At 56.7% G+C, this 18,772-nt stretch overlaps 3 protein-coding genes across 4 annotated transcripts; 2 read left to right on the forward strand and 1 right to left on the reverse strand.

Moving 5' to 3' along the window:
- Positions 1-346: 346 nt before the first annotated feature.
- On the reverse strand, positions 347-3,445 carry LOC134565443 (maestro heat-like repeat-containing protein family member 6). Its single transcript, XM_063425033.1, has 6 exons — positions 2,436-3,445; positions 2,127-2,282; positions 1,866-1,967; positions 1,374-1,476; positions 1,040-1,096; positions 347-755 (listed from the first exon to the last, which is right to left on the reverse strand). The coding sequence occupies exons 1-6, from the start codon at positions 2,547-2,549 to the stop codon at positions 619-621; spliced, it is 669 nt and encodes a 222-aa protein (XP_063281103.1). The 5' UTR covers positions 2,550-3,445; the 3' UTR covers positions 347-618.
- An 8,717-nt stretch (positions 3,446-12,162) lies between these two features.
- On the forward strand, positions 12,163-15,813 carry LOC134565441 (uncharacterized). Of its 2 annotated transcripts, XM_063425031.1 has the most exons (3): positions 12,163-14,664; positions 14,855-15,265; positions 15,543-15,813. In XM_063425031.1, the coding sequence occupies exon 1, from the start codon at positions 13,065-13,067 to the stop codon at positions 14,058-14,060; it is 996 nt and encodes a 331-aa protein (XP_063281101.1). In that variant the 5' UTR covers positions 12,163-13,064; the 3' UTR covers positions 14,061-14,664; positions 14,855-15,265; positions 15,543-15,813. The 2 variants fall into 2 exon arrangements, with proteins under 2 accessions (XP_063281101.1, XP_063281099.1); XM_063425029.1 differs by having other exon boundaries at positions 12,163-15,265.
- A 13-nt stretch (positions 15,814-15,826) lies between these two features.
- LOC134565442 (maestro heat-like repeat-containing protein family member 6) lies at positions 15,827-18,442 on the forward strand. Its single transcript, XM_063425032.1, has 7 exons — positions 15,827-15,967; positions 16,200-16,376; positions 16,510-16,665; positions 16,825-16,926; positions 17,311-17,413; positions 17,691-17,747; positions 18,032-18,442. The coding sequence occupies exons 1-7, from the start codon at positions 15,842-15,844 to the stop codon at positions 18,172-18,174; spliced, it is 864 nt and encodes a 287-aa protein (XP_063281102.1). The 5' UTR covers positions 15,827-15,841; the 3' UTR covers positions 18,175-18,442.
- The last annotated feature ends 330 nt before the right edge of the window (positions 18,443-18,772 follow it).

Consider the following 18,772-nt stretch of genomic DNA (forward strand, 5'->3'; position numbering starts at 1 on the left):
GATGCAGCACTGCTGTGCTTTCAGGAAGCGATTCTTGAAAGATTCCAGCGTTCCAAGCTCCTTTGCCCTCAGTGGATGCTTGCCATGGAATCCCTCACAGCTGGGTTCAGAGCATTCTCAAGTTGGCTGTTCCAAAATCCAGGGGCTTCAGGGTGCTCAGCAAGACCTTTAACTTCACAGTGTTGTGGGAGGGGACCTTCAGCACAGGGACCTTTGCAGCCTGATCTGCCCTCGTTCCTCTGGGTCTCTGCACAAAACACGGCACAGAAGAGAACAGCAGGAGGGACCTGTGTGTCCCTGCACTCTGGATTTGTGCTGCTTCAGCTCCACAGAGATGCAGACAAAGTGAAGAAGCCAAACTGTTTATTAATGCAAGGCAAAAAAATGGGTGATGTGGGATGGAAAAATGGGGATGGGCATGGTCTGAGGGCTCCTGAGATGGAACTGTCAAAAGGGATGGAGAGTGATGGGTAAAAAGGGGATGGACAGTCTCTGAAGGCTAGAGGGAGGGAACTATCTACAGGAAAAGAGAGGGTTGAAGCCCTGAGAGCTTCCCACAGGCTCAGCTGTGTCAATCATCAGCTGTGCCTGGAGCTCTAGCAGCACTGGGATGTGGGACTACAGGTGTTGTTCTTGGGACAGTGATTCAGTGGATCCAGATGATAACCCTACTTCTAGAGCCTTTAGGGCTAACTGGGTACGATTTTCAATATCCAAAGAGAAAGAGCTGGCACTGTTCCTTGGGGCTTGAAGGCCTGGAACAGAGAGGAAAAGAGCCACGGTCAGAGCCTGGAGCCACAGGGACCAGAGGAGACCGTCCTGCCAGGGCAACCCCACCCAACTCTGGCTATGGCCAGCAGAGAGGCGCTGCCAAAAGGATCAACTGCAAGGTGCTGGCCACAAATCCCACCCGTGTCCCTGAAATCTCTCTGTGCTCTGCCCACGCCACCCTTTGTCCACACAGGGAGCAGAGCCCTCACCCTGCCCAGCCATTGCAGCTCCCCCCAGCCCGCACTGACAGCACTCAGCCCTCACTCACCCTCACTGCGGGCCTGCAGCTCTTCCTTCTGCGCCATCGCGGGCTCCCCGGCCATCTCTGCGAACACAGAGCCTGTCACGGCCCCAGCGGCACAGCTCCGTGCCAGCGGCGCTGCCAGCGCTGCGGCCACACGGCCTCCTGCCCCGGCACGGCTCAGCCCGGGCCCTGCCGCTTCCTGCGGCCCAGGGCCGGGCACGGCTGCGGGAGGGCGGCAGCAGCCCCGAGGCCAGGCGGGGCTCCACGGCGCCGGGCCCGGAGGCCGCTGCCGGGGCAGCAGGCGGGGCTGGGGCCGAGCTGCGGCGGGCCGGGGAGGGAGCCCGGGCTCGGGGCTCACCCATGAACCTGATGGCCGCCGCTCGCAGGGGCTCCTGTGGGTTCTGCAGGTACGGCAGGGCCCGGCGCAGGTGCTCGGCCGCTCGGCTCCTGTCCTCTGCCAGCTGCAGAGAGCGGCAGCAGGGAAGGCTTGGCGCGGGCTCAGCCCCTCGGCCGGGCTCTGGCTGCGCCCAGCCCCGGCCTCCCCTGCCCGCACAGCCCTGAGGCCCGGCCAGCAGCCGCTGTTGCCGGGCTCTGGAGGGGGCCGAGGGCCGGCTGCTGCCCGGGGAGCCGCGGTGCCGCCCCGCCCCGCAGCCCCGCTGGGCCGGGGCTCCATCGGCGCCCGGCTCGGGCCCAGGGGAGCTGGAGAAGGTCCCGTGTGGCCCAGGGAAGGGAGCGGCGCCCCTGGGTGCAGCACTGGGCAGGGGCCACAGCTGCCAGCCCCACACACACTGAACACAGGGGCAGGGGGCTTCTCCAGGCTGTGATTCAGCCTTCTCCAGGCTGTCCTTACCAGGCATTTGGCGAACTTTGACAGCTGCTCCTTCTTCACCAGCTGCTTGAGCTTCCTCCTCTTCAGGAACTCGGTCACTCGAAGCAGCGTTTCCCGAGAGGCCTGGAGAGCAGCAGAGATGCTGAGATGGCCCCGCAGCCCAGGGCACAGGACTCTCGTCCCTGTGCCAAGGCCAGGAGGAGGCTGCAGCCTGGGAGCCACCAGGGCAGGAGGCAGCCGAGCCCCCTCCCAGGGATGCAGCAGCATCACACAAAACCTCACCTTTGCCACGTGTTGGTTCTCATCATGGCAGTGCAAGAAGAGCGGGAGCAGGCTGTGGCTCAAAGTCTTCTCCAGGGGCTTTTTTCCCTCGTCCACTACCAAGTCCATCACCTTGAAGAAGAGCTCAAGGGAGAGCACCTGCACATGGCTGTTGTCCTGGAGGAAGGGAAGAGGAGAAATTTTAAGACCAATTACTCCATGCTTTAGGACCAATTACTCCAGGCTCACTAAGCAAAGGCACAGACCTCTATAAGGCACAAAATTTCTGGGCAGCAGTCAGTGCCTGTGGCTGCGGGCACAGAACCTTACGTGGTCAAAGAGCTCCAGGAGTGCCTCAGCCAGCTTTGAGGCAGTGGTGCTCGATATCAAGATGCCTTTGTTCTGCAGCAGATTGGTGAACACATGGAGGGACACGCTGACCATGTCTCCATCTGCATCACCCAGAAGATCCAGAAGGCTTGGAGACAGGCTGCAAATTCTTATTGCCTGTGTGGAACACAACCATGAACAGCTGCACCGCCCACACCACCCTGGCACTGCAACCCCACCCTGCTGCCACAGGGCCCAGAGCCCAAAGGCCTGTCCCGAAGCACTCAGGCAGGTGAGGCAGGAGAGCTGGGAGCAGCTGCCTCAGCTCCTGAAGCCCAGCCAGCCCATGGGGCTGCTTTTCCCAGTGCAGCTTCAGCTGCTGCTGCCTTCTCACCATCGAGGGATCCTTGCTGAGCACCACGAGGCCTCTGAGCGCCAGGCGACGCCTCTGCCTGCACTCGCTCTGCAGGTGACATTCCAAGATCTCAAGGACGCTGTCACCACATTTGGTCAAATCCAAGCAGTCGAGGACCTGAAAGGCACAGGGCAGTGACAGGGGACCCGGCTGGCAGGAGCCCAGAACCACACAGGGCCGGGCCCAGGCAGCAGCACAGGGCACGGGCACCGTCCCAGGCAGCTGCGGCTACGAGAGGGCAGAGAGCTGGGAGGCAGCTCAGAGAGGCAGCGCTGCCCTTCAGGCTCACCTCCACAAGGAACGCCAGGAAAGGCAGATCCCAGCCTGTTTCCTCCTTGCTGAGTGGCTTCAACAGGTGGAATGCGATGCGGCAACAGAAGGGGATCAAGACACGGCGCATCTCCCTGGAAGGGAAAAAAAGGCACCAAGACCCTGAGTATGCGGGGGAAACCTCTCCCAGGACTGACTCACAGAGGTCCAGTCTTTCCCCAGCATCCCTGGTAATGATGTGCGCGCACTGAGAGGCAGCTCCTTCTGGACACCCTCCTCTCCCAGCCTTTCCCAGTCTGCTTGGCCTTCCCTCAGTGATGAACTTTTCTGACCCATGACCACAGGGACTGTGTGGGACACCCCGGGCACAGGGCACAAGTGCTGGGGACAGCGGGGAGAAGGGGCTCTCACCTGGCCAGCAGACCCACGGCATAATGCTGGGTGTCAGCACAGAGCAGCGTGTCCCAGCCACGCTTGCGCTCCATGGCCATCACCTCTCTGTCACACTGCAGCCGGTAGAGCAGAGCCTTCATGGCCTGCACTGCAAACCTGTGTGCAGAGGAAAGCCCAGGTCACACTGGGAGCACTGGCACTGGCCACAAGGGCATGGGAAGGATGGGAGGACTGGAACCTGTTGGGGTTGCTGGGAAGGCGGTGTTCCTCCCGGCATGCTGTCCAGAAGTTATCAACTTCCTTGGGTGGCATCTGCTGTGTGGTGATGACAATATGGAAGAGCAGAGCCACAAAGAGACGGGAGGAATAAAGGATCATTGCCACGTGGCACTCAGGCTCCTGGACAATCACCCAGAGCACCAGAGTTGCCTGAAATAGAAGCAGCCCGAGGCAGCGCTCAGTGCCGAGGTGTCAGGTCACAAGAGGAGATGCAGGGGGAGCAGCGGGCCTGGTGCCCCCTGAGCCTGTCCCTAGCCCAGATTTCAGTGCCTGAGGCAGGGAGAGGATGGAGAGCTGCTGGAGAGGTGACCTGGGGCTGAGCAAAGGCCCAGAAACTCACAGCCAGGGCAAAAACGTCCTTGTTGTCCCCATCAGAGGTGCAGGTGCTGTGTAGAGGCCAGTCCTGCATCACAGAGATCAATGTTGGCAGCACTTTCTGCACTGCTGGTCCCAATGATCCTATAGTTCTCCAGATGATTTCAGCGGCTCTGTGGGATCAGAGCTCTGTGTCAGGGGCATCTCAGTCCCACTGCCATGCCCTGTGCAGCTCTGGGGCCCAGGTGACAGAGCCCCAGTGTCCTGAAGGGCAGGGAGGGATCATTGGCAGCAGGCTCAGGAAACAGAAGGTGCCGAGGGTCCTGGACCTCTCTGCCTGTCTGGCACACCCCATTGCACAGGCTGTGCAGGGCGATGGGCCCTAAAGGCTGCTGAGCCCTGAGCTCTCGAGGCAGGTACGTCCTGTACCTGTCACACGTTGGGGCACAGTGCAGGAGGGTCAGCACCACATCAGCTGGGTGTTCTTCAGCCAGCCTCACAATGTCAATTTGCAGCCTGGCATCCACAGTGACATGGGACATGAGAGTCTGGTGAATGTCCTTTATCATGGCTGGCACCTGGAGGAGGCATGCGAGACTTCGAGCACTGTCCAAAGGAGAAACTTCCCCATCTTCCCCTAGGAATTGCATCTCTTCCTGCTACACTGTGCTGGCCTCAAAGGCTGAGGGGCCCAGTGGCCATGGCTTGAGGGGACCCATGATCCTGCGAGGCCTCCAGGCCTGGTCCCAGGCTGCTTACCTGCTGCTGAGAAGAAACACAGGGGTCCTTGAAATAGTCCAGTATGATTTCCTGACTCAGAGTGGGAGTGAGTGTGGTATCAGAATTTGCAATGCCCTGAGTCTCTCTGGTGTCAGTATTTGAGACTGCCACATCCTCAGTCAGTGCCATGTCACCCTTTGCCCTGTCATTATTCACTGCAGCGTCAAATTCTTCTAAGAACTCAGCCAAATCTGTGCTGTCATCAAGCTCTGCCAGGAGCTCGATCAGCCCAGAGTCGGGCTGAGCTCTGCCCTCAGTTGCTGTGGTGCTCGTCTTTCTATGGCGAGGGCGCAGAAACTTCTGGAACATCTGCAGGAGAACAAGGACAGGGAAGAGAGACACGCTCCATGGAGTGCTCCAAGCGCGGTGCTGGGCTGAGCAGTGACAGCAGCCCCAGCCCAGGTGGGGATGGCTGCAGGTACCTTCAGTGTCCTGCGGAAGCGGCCACGGGCGGGCTCCTGCTCCTTTGTGCGATCCATGGCTGCATCTGGCAAAGAGTGAGCGCAGCCAGAGCTGAGGGGCTGCGGGAGAGGCCGGAGAACAGAGCCCAGCCCTGCGTTCCGCAGGCAGGGACAGCCCCGGGATGCCCCAGGGGATGGAGCACGGCCACTGCCGGGCGCAGATTTTCAGGAGTACGTCCCCAGGGGATGGCATGGGATGGCATGTGGCCAAACTGGCCGCAGCCATCAGCCCTGGGGCCCAGCTCTGCCACTCACAGTCCTGCTGGAACTGCTCCAGGTCTTTTCTTGCTGTTGTGCTGGGACAACTCCAGGGTTTTTCTTTCCTTTCTCTCTGGAGAGTTTGAACAGGCTGAGAAATCTGCCTGCCACACCACAGTCAGGCCTCAAGGGCACCTTCAAGAGATGCCTCACGAAAGCTCAGAGTCCGGTGGTTTTTTCTTGAAGGCACCTGCAACAGAGAAGGCACAGGAAGGCTGCAGGACAGCAAGACCTGCACTCTGGCCTTGAGGGCTCCTGACACAAGGACAGGAGACTCCTTGGCAAGCATTCAGGTCACCATGTCCTAGGGTCTCGCCTTGAGGGCACAGCCAGGAAAGATGGGAGATGCCTTTGAAAAGCTCTGAGTCACCAAATCCCAGTCTGGCCTTGCAGGTGTCTGCAAAAGAGAAGCCTCGGGAAGGCCACAGGTCACCAAGTCCTGCAGTCTTGCCACGAGGTCACCTGCAGGATTTAAGCCTCAGAAAAGCTCCAGGACAGGAATGAGTGTGCTGTGGGGAGGCTCCTCTCAGCACCGCTCTGTCTCGTCCTATCCTGTCGTGTGCTCTGAGCACTGTGGTGTGCCAGCACCGATGTCACCACGTGTCACAAAGGGCCCGTGTGACACCCTGTCCCATTGCATCCCATGGTGACCATGCTGCACCGTGTCACAAAGGGCCCTTGCACACCCTGCCACCTGCCCTGGGGCCACCCAAAATGGCCCAGGCTGGAAGGAATCCCTCTCCCCAAGTGTCTGAGACATCCCCACAGGATCTTTAGGAACAGCTCCAACCAGCAGCAAACGCTGCCCTGCTCTGTGGGCTCAGGGCAGCAGAAGGAGCCCCCAGGGCTGCGGACGCAGCCACAGCAGGAAGGGCACGGGGCCTTCCCCAGAAGCTGGCACGGCCTCCTTGGGACACGTCCTGGCTGGAGGACATCCTAAACCTGCAGGTGTGACACAGACAAGGAACGTGTGTGCCGGGGCACAAATGCTGCTCTGAGCCCTGGGCCAGGGGAGCAGGTGTGGCAGATGTGCTCAGGGCTCATCCCCTGAGCCCTGGCAGTGCTGGTGTCCTCTCCTGCCCCAGAGACCTGTGCCCCAGGGGACTTCTGTGCCAGAGGGAGCCAAAGCCAAAGTGCACTGGGGCTGTGCTCCTTCCTGCAGGGGCTGCTGGCAGGAGCACCTGGAGCAACTGCTGCCAACTCTTGTCTCTGTCAGGTGATGTTGCTCCTTCCTGAAATGATTTTTTCTACTGAAGGATTGGCCGTAGCACCAGAACACCATCAGCTGCTGAGTTTCTCTGGACAATTAGACTGTACAGGAACACTGTCATGTTTCAATGTTTCCTTCTGTCTATTTTTCTGGGAAAAGCATTAGCTTAGTCTCTGATGTTCAACGCTCCAGTTGCCTGCGTGTGTGTCCGTATTGTAGCTGATGCAAGGCAAACCTTACATCCAGACCCAAAGAGTCGTTCCTGAAAACTCACAGGGCTGCATCTAATTTTCATTTTATTTTTTGAAATTTTCCTGCAAGGTTTTCTCCCTATCTCTAGGGCACGTTCTCCAGAAGTTCTGAAGGTTACCTGCAATGAGCAGTGGATCAAAACCCTGGGAAAACTTGAACTCCTGAGTGAGTCCAGGCACAACATTGATCTCCCCTGTCTGAAGCCATGAACAACCAAGCACTGTCCTCAGTGTCATACCCCGTCCTCTGTAGGTTTACTGATGCCATTTAAAAGGAGTTCCCAATGAAAACAAGATTAATTATTTTTGTAATTTCCACATTAGTATTAAAATCCTTGACGAGAAAAATCACACGTCAGCATTTCTAGGATTCTTAACTACCAAAGCTGTCATTTTCACCCTGGATTTTGAAGTCTCGGAACAGTCACATCGGGTTTTAGTTTTAGACACTACGGAAAAAGCCCCTGGTGTTCAGCTCCACCTTTACATCAGCATCTACTCCTGATGATTACTTTAGGCAGGAGCAGTAAACCCAGGAATAAGCCAAACAAATTCCTGTGTTCTCATGTCCTGTACAGCAGTAACTAGAAATTCAGTAATGGATTCAGGAGCCTCAGGGGGCACAGGAAGCCACAAAGACATGGGGATGCTGAAATGCTGTTGTCTGTGCCTGGGCTGCACAGGGCTGAGCTCCAACTGGATGATCTAAAAACGGTTGAATGGACATTCCATGGCCCATTGGAGACTCCTATTCCTAGTTCTGTGAGCTACAATATTCAGCTGCAAGCAGCTGATTTTTTCATGTTCATTTGAAATCCAGAGGAGGAAAAGATAAACATGGAAAAGTGTTCTTCCAATTCTGGTGACAGCTGTGCCTGCACACCTCCTGTGCCCATGGCAGGGTGGTTGGAACTGGATGATCTTCACGATACTTTCCAAGACAAAGTGCTCTGGGATGCTGTGATTCCCCAAGCGGAGAGCAAAACTGAGCCATAGAAATCTCTGCTTTTCTTCAGAGCCTGCTGCTTCTTCCTTTTGTTCCAAGCAAGCCCAGGATTTAGTTTCAAAGCTGAAATATGTGTCTTTAAAGTGCCTGCATGGAGGAGAGGGAGGGCTCGTGCTCCATCAGAGTCTCTCTCTCTCACGATGGCACCAAAGACGCTGCCTTGGGACGCCCGACTGTGCAAGGCGAGTCTGCCCTCAGGCACGGCCATCAAAGTCAGTCAGAGGCACCGGCTGCAGCTGAAGCTGCCAAGCATTGCTGTGACGCTGGCAATTCAAGAGAAAGCCATTGTGGCCAACTCTGCTGAAGCCTTTTGCCAAACCACGGGCAATTGTGCCCACCATCTCGCCCAGTCTGCATTCTGGCTGGTGCGGGTGCCTCGGTGCACATTTGCTGTTCCTGTGCACACTCTGGTGCTGTTTCTGTGGGCTCCAGAGCCAACTTGGCAGCAGCAACTCTGCAGCCCTGCTCGAGGAGACATCGGTGCCCTCCCCACGGCAGCAGCTCTGCAGGCCCAGAGTCTGTGTCAGGGGGGCCTCGATTAAAGCACGGTGGCTTGCACAGCCACAATGCATTTGCCTTTATTAATATTGTTATTAATATTATTATTAATATTAAAATAAATATGCCTTTATTAATATTCAGCTCTTTATTAAAGTGATCCGTTCATTATTACAGAATCACACAGAATCACAGAATAATGAGGTTGGAAGAGACTTCTAAGATCATCAAGTCCAACCTATGCCTTAATACCTCAAAAAATTAAAGTTATCAGCAGGATTGCAGAATCCGATTGGAGTTTTCCACGCTGTTGCAGCCATCCAAAGGAGCAGGTGCTGTCCCAGTTCACCATTTCACTCCAAACAGCAAATGCCAGGTCCTTGTTCCCATATAAACAGCTTGCAGTTCTCTATGGTCAACCATCAGGAGGCAGAGCAGGTGAGCAGTCTGCTGCAGGGGTGTAGAGTTTCCCCTCAGAGAAATCGTCGAGATTTCACCAATTTCTCTCTGAATCATTAGCGCGGGCCCACTCCCATTCCATTCAGACTCTTAATAGTTTATGGCGAGTCTTTGAACCAGGCCAGGGGTGCGTCCACTCCTTCCTCGGCCAGGGCACCACCTGGATGTTTTCACTGTGTCCAGTCTTCCATTTTGGGGTACCTTTTACCCCCAAAGAACTCTCTCCCAGCGTGCTGTGTGTTCGTCTTATTTGCATATACCCGCCTCAAGAAGGCAGCATGGGGGAGGAACTAGGTAAGCTCGATTACAGTAGGCACAGCTGGGACAATCCCTTTGCTTTTAACATGCTAATGTAGGAATGCAGGACCGGCAGGGTGGCTGCTCAGCCCTGCCAGGGATGGGGGTTGCCTGTCTCCTCGGGGACAGGGGATGTGACATCAGCCACAGCTCTCAGCTGGCCAGCAGGGCCGCCGCTTCCCAGGGGCAGCAGCCTCAACCCCAGCTATTATGGGGTTCTCTGCAAAAAAGGAAAAAAAAACCATTGTTGCCCTGGTTTTTCTGAGATTTTTTTAAAGCCTTCTACTTGCTTATAAGATGGAGTCAGTTCTTTAGCTACTGTGCGATATTAAGGGTCAGTTTTTCACTTTCTCACGCTTTGGAACATAAACAACATTTCTTGGTTTTGTTCACTGTCCTTTGCTTACATATTTCCAGCCTGAAAATAATGTTGGTTGACAGCTGGTCTGTCCAGTGGGGTGAAGGGGTAGTAACCCCAGGAGCCAATCTGGAACCAGACCCACAACATTATAAAAGGAAAAGAAATAAACAGGCTGGGGCCCTTTTTTCGGTGGGGAGCAGCTTTCACTGAGAACCTCTGCCTCCGTGTCGTTGATTTTTGCGTTCCGGGCAACACCCCCATTTTTCTAAAAAGCAGGGAGACAGCACAAACTGGGAGGAGGGTGGGGTTGCATTTTGAGCTCAGAGCTCTTTTAATATGCTAATGGGTGCTCTGTGCTTTCCTCTGGGGGTCTCCTTGTAGCCTCCTGCCACCCACTCGCTCACAGATCCCCCTCGTGCCTCCCCACTCCCTTGTTCTGTCAGGGCCTCTGCAGCCTCTCATCCCTTCGTGGCCTCCCAGCACCGGCTTTGCAGTCCTGGGGGAGCACATGAGCATCTTCCACACGGTCACAGCAGCTCTGCAGGGTCAGAACTCTGTCTCAGGGGTGCTGGACACAGCACCGTGGCCTCGCCAGAGTTCCCCTGTCTCACCCAGTGCTGACTGTCGGCCTCAGCACAGCGTCTTTGCTTGTGGTTTTTCCAATTTTACTTTGATTATTTAATAAATTCCTTTTAATTATTAAATTGGCTGATTCATTTATAACATTGACCAACCTTTTCTTGGTGATTAAGGTCACCAAACCATCTGACGGATACCAGGGACAAGATTGTTTGACCCATATAAGTAATTGTATGAGGCTTTGGGCTTGGAGTTTATAACTCTGTTCCCTGGTGATGCACAACAGACTGTATTTATGCCGTTTTGGGGGTTTTGTTGCACCTTTCCCATTATAAGAAATGCTGCCCAACTATTCACAAAAGGCTAACTTGTTCCATAGCCAGCGATGAAAGGAGCTCCTTCGTGATCAGCTGAACACACGCACCCTTGATTCAGTCGGGGTCTGGATCACGTCAGTAGGAATGAAGCCCCTGTAAATCAGGAGCCATTTGTTGCCGTATGAATGAGAGGCTCACAGGCTGAGAGCAAACTGAATCTGTCTATGCAGAGTTAAGACAGTACTTATACACTCAGTGTGAGAACATCTGTTCAGTTCTTTGTGTGCAACCCAGCTGCAGGCCTGTAATAAATCCCTCAGCCTGACAGTTTGTTCCTTTGCTCAAGGTTTGCAAGCTTTGAAGAAACAGGACGCCTTTCCTGTTCTCAGACAGTGTGTAATCCACTTTCTTCCATGCCCCCCAGGAATCTTCTGCACTGTCAGGCTTCTTTCTCACTTACCCATGTACCTTTTTGTTTCCTTCTACGATTTCCATTCCTGTTTCAAGACTAATGGCTCTATACCTTTATCTTTACACATACCTGATGTGTTTGGCTGAGGTATCCTTGAATGAGACATCATGAGATGTAGGAGGTTTCCCCATGTAGGGATTGTTTTTCTTGGGGTTTGCAGGTTGTGCAGAGTAACACTGCACACAACATCTCCCCTGACTTTGTGCTGCCTCCCCACTAAACAATCTCATAGTACAGTTAGGGTCCCTTTCAGAAAAGGTCTTAATATATTAAGAATCATTTCTGCAGAGGTTGGAATCTTGTCATCTGCACGTTTGTGTTTTGTTGGTAAATAAGGAGCAGAGATATTCTTAGCTGACAGCTTAGGGGTTGAGGTAGGTTCCCCTTTCTTCTGGAATTTCTTCCACCCAATGTGCAATTTTGCTGGATGTTGAATGTTTTGTCAGGAGGATCTGGCCTATGGTGCAAAAGGACACTCACAGCCCAGAATTCAAAAGTTTCCATACAATCTGGACTGCTTCTGAGCAAGGTAAAGTTCACAGCGCTTACAGTGCTGTGCTTTGCATTGGTAGCTGGACAGGTGTTGATGACAGAGCAGTGTTTTGGCTCCTGCTGAGCAGCGCTGTCCCTCTGACATTGCTTCCCCCACCAAATAATGGGCTTTTTTTTTGTCTCTGTGTAGTGTTATGATGTTAAGGCCAAGGAGTTGCTGCTTTGAGATGGGAAGCAAACTTCCAATTCCTTCATGTTCTCAGGCCGTAGCAATTAATTTGGGAAGTTTACGACTTTTTGGAACTACTTGAGTTGAGTAATGGGAAGCAAAGCTTTCCTGAATTAAAGATTCTTAAATTCCAGATTCTTCGGTGCCTTCACGGCAAATGAGATTTTGTCTGCAGGAGATGATGCCAATGAGAAAATAATTCTAGCATGGATTGAGAGCTTCTGACATAGATCAACAGTTGCCTGCTCCAGGTGCTCCTGCCAGCAGCCCCTGTAGGAAGGAGCACAGCCCCAGTGCACTTTAGCTCCCTGTGGCACAGAAGTCCCCTGGGGCACAGGTCTCTGGGGCAGGAGATGACACCAGCACTGCCAGGGCTCAGGGGGTGGCAGGTGTGCTTGGGTGGGACTCTGCCACACCTGCTGATTTTAGTGCTCCCCTGGCCCAGGGCTCAGAGCAGCATTCGTGCCCCAGTTTGGGGGCAAAGACAAAGTTCCTTGTGTGTGTCACACCCGCAGGTTTAGGATGTCCTCCAGCCAGGACGTGTCCCAAGGAGGCTGTGCCAGCTTCTGGGGAAGGCCCCGTGCCCTTCCTGCTGTGGCTGCGTCGGCAGCCCTGGGGGCTCCTTCTGCTGCCCTGAGCCCACAGAGCAGGGCAGCGTTTGCTGATGGTTGGAGCTGTTCCTAAAGATCCTGTGGGGATGTCTCAGACACTTGGGGAGAGGGATTCCTTCCAGCCTGGGCCATTTTGGGTGGCCCCAGGGCAGGTGGCAAGGTGTGCAAGGGCCCTTTGTGACACGGTGCAGCATGGTCACCATGGGATGCAATGGGACAGGGTGTCACACGGGCCCTTTGTGACACGTGGTGACATCGGTGCTGGCAGCAGCCACACCACAGTGTGCTTGGAGCACACAACGAGACAGGACAGGAGAGAGCGGTGCTGAGAGGAGCCTCCCCACAGCACACTCGTTTCTGTCAGACTCGGAGCTTTTCCGTGGAGTTACTCCTGCAGGTGACCTCGTGGCAAGACTGCGGGACTTGGTGCCCCGTGGCCTTCCCGAGGCTTCTCTTTTGCAGGTGCCCTCACGGAACAACTGCAGGACTCAAAGCTTTCCTGAGGCATCTCTCGAGGACAAACTGTGTCATGGCGGGCAGTTTCCTTGGCCTCTTCAGAGTATTCAGAGGGAAGAAAAAGAAAGGCCCTGGAGCTACCCCAGAACAACAGCCTGAAGAGCTGGAGCAGTTTGAGACACTGGAGGATGGTGAGTGGTAGAGTTGGGCCCCAGGGCTGATGGCTGCAGCCAGCTTGGCCCCATCCCATCCCACCCCATCCCATGTCAACAGGCCCATGGACAGGATGGAAGAGGGGCCGGGGCTGCCCTCCCCGCAGTGGCCGTGCTCCATCCCCTGGGGCATCCCGGGGCTGTCCCTGCCTGCGGAGCCCAGGGCTGGGCTCTGTTCTCTGGCCTCTCCCACAGCCCCTCAGCTCTGGCTGCGCTCACTCTTTGCCAGATGCAGCCATGGACCGGACAAAGGAGCAGGAGCCCGCCCGTGGCCGCTTCCGCAGGACACTGAAGGTACCTGCAGCCATCCCCACCTGGGCTGGGGCTGCTCTCACTGCTCAGCCCAGCACCGCGCTTGGAGCACTCCATGGAACGTGTCTCTCTTCCCTGTCCTTGTTCTCCTGCAGATGTTCCGGAAGTTTCTGCACACTCGCCGTAGAAAGAGCAGCACTACAGCAACTGAGGGCAGAGCTGAGCCTGACTCAGGGCTGACTGAGCTCCAGGCAGAGTCTGATCTCAGCACAGATTCGTCTGAGTGCTCACAAGACTCTGATGCTGAAGTGAATGATGACTGGGCAAAGGCTGACATGGCACTGACTGAGGATGTGGCAGTCACAAATACTGACACCAGAGAGACTCAGGGCACAATAAGGACGGAAACCAGCACAGATTTGTCTGAGGAATCAGAAGACTCTGACACTGCAATGAATGATGACCTGGCAAAGGCAGACATGGCAGTGACTGAGAATGTGGCAATCACAAACGCCACCACTGACACCAGAGTGTTTCAGGGCATCACAAATACTGACACAATGCCCACTCCCACTCTGAGTCAGGAAATCATACTGGACTATTTCAAGGACCCCTGTGTTTCTTCTCAGCAGCAGGTAAGCAGCCTGGGACCAGGATGGGAGACCTCTAAGGATCATGGGCCCCCTCAAGCCATGGCCACTGGGCGCCCTCAGCCTTTGAGGCCAGCACAGTGTGCTGGGAAGGGAAGCTGAGGAAGTTGCCTCCTTGGACAGCACTCCAAGTCTTTCACATGCCTCCTCCAGGTGCCAGCCATGATAAAGGACATTCACCAGACTCTCATGTCCCATGTCACTGTGGATGCCAGGCTGCAAATTGACATTGTGAGGCTGGCTGAAGAACACCCAGCTGATGTGGTGCTGACCCTCCTGCACTGTGCCCCAACGTGTGACAGGTACAGGGTGTACCTGCCCCGAGAGCTCAGGGCTCAGCAGCCTTTAGGGCCTATCGCCCTGCACAGCCTGTGCAATGGGGTGTGCCAGACAGGCAGAGAGGTCCAGGACCCTCGGGACCTTCTGTTTCCTGAGCCTGCTGCCAATGCTCCCTCCCTGCCCTTCAGGGCACCGGGGCTCTGTCACCTGGGCCCCAGAGCTGCACGGGGCATGGCAGTGGGACAGAGATGCCCCTGACACAGAGCTCTGATCCCACAGAGCTGCTGCAATCATCTGGAGAGCCATAGGATCGTCGGGACCAACAGTGGAGAAGGTGCTGGCAACACTGGTCTGTGTAATGGAGCACTGGCCTCTGCACAGCATGTGCACCTCTGATGGGGACAACAAGGACGTTTTTGCCCTGGCTGTGAGTTTCTGGGCCTTTGCTCAGCCCCAGGTCACCTCTCCAGCAGCTCTCCATCCTCTCCCTGCCTCAGGCTCTGAAACCTGGGCTAGGGGCAGGCTCAGTGGGCACCAGGCCCGCTGCTCCCCCTGCGTCTCCTCTTGTGACCTGACACCTCGGCACTGAGCGCTGCCTCGGGCTGCTTCTATTTCAGGCAACTCTGGTGCTCTGGGTGATTGTCCAGGAGCCTGAGTGCCACGAGGCAATGATTCTTTATTCCTCCCGTCTCTTTGTGGCTCTGCTTCTCCATGTTGTCATCACCACACAGCAGATGCCACCCAAGGAAGTTGATAACTTCTGGACAGCATGCCGGGAGGAACACCGCCTTCCCAGCAACCCCAACAGGTTCCAGTCCTCCCGTCCTTGCCATGCCCTTGTGGCCAGTGCCAGTGCCCCCAGTGTGACCTGGGCTTTCCTCTGCACACAGGTTTGCAGTGCAGGCCATGAAGGCTCTGCTCTACCGGCTGCAGTGTGACAGAGAGGTGATGGCCATGGAGCGCAAGCGTGGCTGGGACACGCTGCTCTGTGCTGACACCCAGCATTATGCCGTGGGTCTGCTGGCCAGGTGAGAGCCCCTTCTCCCCGCTGTCCCCAGCAACTGTGCCCTGTGCCCGGGGTGTCCCACACAGTCCCTGTGGTCATGGGCCAGAAAACTTCATTACTGAGGGAAGGCCAAGCAGACTGGGAAAGGCTGGGAGAGGTGGGTGCCCAGAAGGAGCTGCCTCTCAGTGCGCCCACATCGCCATCAGGGATGCTGGGGAAAGATTGGACCTCTGTGAGTCAGTCCTGGGAGAGGTTTCCCCTGCATACTCAGGGTCTTGGTGCCTTTTTTTCCCTTCCAGGGAGATGCGCCGTGTCTTGATCCCCTTCTGTTCCCACATTGCATTTCACCTGCTCCGGCTGCTCAGCACAAAGGAGCCACTCTGGGATCTGCCTTTCCTGGCGTTCCTTGTGGAGGTGAGCCTGAAGGGCAGCGCTGCCTCTCTGAGCTGCCTCCCAGCTCTCTGCCCTCTCATAGTCGCAGCTGACTGGGACGGTGCCCGTGCCCTGTGCTGCTGCCTGGGCCCGGCCCTGTGTGGTTCTGGGCTCCTGCCAGCCGGGTCCCCTGTCACTGCCCTGTGCCTTTCAGGTCCTCGAGTGCATGGATTTGACTAAATGTGGTGACAGCGTCCTTGAGATCTTGGAATGTCACCTGCGGAGCGAGTGCAGGCAGAGGCATCGCCTGGCACTCAGAGGCCTCGTGGTGCTCAGCAAGGATCCCTCGATGGTGAGAAGGCGGCAGCAGCTGAAGCTGCACTGGGAAAAGCAGCCCCATGGGCTGGCTGGGCTTCAGGAGCTGAGGCAGCTGCTCCCAGCTCTCCTGCCTCACCTGCCTGAGTGCTTCGGGACAGGCCTTTGGGCTCTGGGCCCTGCGGCAGCAGGGTGGGGTTGCAGTGCCAGGGTGGTGGTTGCAGTGTAGCCGTTCGTGGCTTCACAGCACAGCCTTGTGTTCCACACAGGCTAGAATAATGTGCCGTCTGTCTCCAAGCCTCCTGGAGCTGCTGGGTGATGCAGATGGAGACATGGTCCGCATGTCCCTCTCTGTGTTCACTAATCTGCTCAAGAACAAAGGCATCCTGATACTGAGCACCACTGCCCCAAAGCTGGCTGAGGCACTCCTGGAGCTCTTTGACCACGTAAGGTTCTGTGCCCGCAGCAAGAGGCACTGGCTGCTGCCCAGAAATTTTGTGCAATACAGATTTTTGGGCCTTTGCCCAGGTGAACCGGGAAAAACTGATGTTAACGTCTTATCCTCTTCCCTTCCTCCAGGACAAAAGCGAAGTGCAGGTGCTCTCCCTTGACCTCTTCTTCAAGGTGATGGACTTGGTAGTGGATGAGGGAAAAAAACCCCTGGAGAAGACTTTGAGCCACAGCCTGCTCCCGCTCTTCTTGCACTGCCATGATGAGAACCAACACGTGGCAAAGGTGAGATTTTGTGTGATGCTGCTGCATCCCTGGGAGGGGGCTCGGCTGCCTCCTGCCCTGGTGGCTCCCAGGCTGCAGCCTCCTCCTGGCCTTGGCACAGGGACGAGAGTCCTGTGCCCTGGGCTGCGGGGCCATCTCAGCATCTCTGCTGCTCTCCAGGCCTCTCGGGAAACGCTGCTTCGAGTGACCGAGTTCCTGAAGAGGAGGAAGCTCAAGCAGCTGGTGAAGAAGGAGCAGCTGTCAAAGTTCGCCGAATGCCTGGTAAGGACAGCCTGGAGATGGCTGAATCACAGCCTGGAGAAGCCCCCTGCCCCTGTGTTCAGTGTGTGTGGGGCTGGCAGCTGTGGCCCCTGCCCAGTGCTGCACCCAGGGGCGCCGCTCCCTTCCCTGGGCCACACGGGACCTTCTCCAGCTCCCGTGGGCCCGAGCCGGGCGCCGATGGAGCCCCGGCCCAGCGGGGCTGCGGGGCGGCACCGCGGCTCCCCGGGCAGCAGCCGGCCCTCGGCCCCCTCCAGAGCCCGGCAACAGCGGCTGCTGGCCGGGCCTCAGGGCTGTGCGGGCAGGGGAGGCCGGGGCTGGGCGCAGCCAGAGCCCGGCCGAGGGGCTGAGCCCGCGCCAAGCCTTCCCTGCTGCCGCTCTCTGCAGCTGGCAGAGGACAGGAGCCGAGCGGCCGAGCACCTGCGCCGGGCCCTGCCGTACCTGCAGAACCCACAGGAGCCCCTGCGAGCGGCGGCCATCAGGTTCATGGGTGAGCCCCGAGCCCGGGCTCCCTCCCCGGCCCGCCGCAGCTCGGCCCCAGCCCCGCCTGCTGCCCCGGCAGCGGCCTCCGGGCCCGGCGCCGTGGAGCCCCGCCTGCCCTCGGGGCTGCTGCCGCCCTCCCGCAGCCGTGCCCGCCCCTGGGCGGCAGGAAGCGGCAGGGCCCGGGCTGAGCCGTGCCGGGGCAGGAGGCCGTGTGGCCGCAGGGCTGGCAGCGCCGCTGGCACGGAGCTGTGCCGCTGGCGCCGTGACACGCTCTGTGTTCGCAGAGATGGCCGGGGAGCCCGCGATGGCGCAGAAGGAAGAGCTGCAGGCCCTCAGTGAGGGTGAGTGAGGGCTGAGCGCTGTCAGTGCGGGCTGGGGGGAGCTGCAATGGCTGGGCAGGGTGAGGGCTCTGCTCCCTGTGTGGACAAAGGGTGGCGTGGGCAGAGCACCGAGAGATTTCAGGGACACGGGTGGGATTTGTGGCCAGCACCTTGCAGTTGATCCTTTTGGCAACGCCTCTCTGCTGGCCATAGCCAGAGTTGGGTGGGGTTGCCCTGGCAGGACGGTCTCCTCTGGTCCCTGTGGCTCCAGGCTCTGACCGTGGCTCTCTTCCTCTGTGTTCCAGGCCTTCAAGCCCCAAGGAACAGTGCCAGCCCTTTCTCTTTGGATATTGAAAATCGTACCCACTTAGCCCTAAAGGCTCTAGAAGTATCTTCTGGATTATCTTCTGGATCCACTGTACCATTGTCCCAAGAACAATACCTGTAGTCCCACCTCCCAGTGCTGCTAGAGCTCCAGGCACAGCTGATGATTGGCACAGCTGAGCCTGTGGGAAGCTCAAATGCCTTCAGCCCTCTTTTGCCTATAGATAGTTTCCCTCCCTCTAGCCCTCACTGTCCATCCCCTTTTTACCCATCACTCTCCATCCCTTTTGACAGTTCCATCTCAGGAGCCCTCAGACCATGCCCATCCCCATTTTTCCATCCCACATCACCCATTTTTTTGCCTTGCATTAATAAACAGTTTGGCTTCTTCACTTTGCCTGCATCTCTGTGGAGCTGAAGCAGCACAAATCCAGAGTGCAGGGACACACAGGCCCCTCCTGCTGTTCTCTTCTGTGCCGTGTTTTGTGCAGAGACCCAGAGGAACGAGGGCAGATCAGGCTGCAAAGGTCCCTGTGCTGAAGGTCCCCTCCCACAACACTGTGCAGTTAAAGGTCTTGCTGAGCACCCTGAAGCCCCTGGATTTTGGAACAGCCAACATGAGTATGCTCTGAACCCAGCTGTGAGGGATTCCATGGCAAGCATCCACTGAGGGCAAAGGAGCTTGGAATGCTGGAAGCTTTCAAGAATCGCTTCCTGAAAGC

Source organism: Prinia subflava, unplaced genomic scaffold (assembly GCF_021018805.1).
Source record: "Prinia subflava isolate CZ2003 ecotype Zambia unplaced genomic scaffold, Cam_Psub_1.2 scaffold_48_NEW, whole genome shotgun sequence".
Lineage (NCBI taxonomy): Eukaryota > Metazoa > Chordata > Aves > Passeriformes > Cisticolidae > Prinia > Prinia subflava.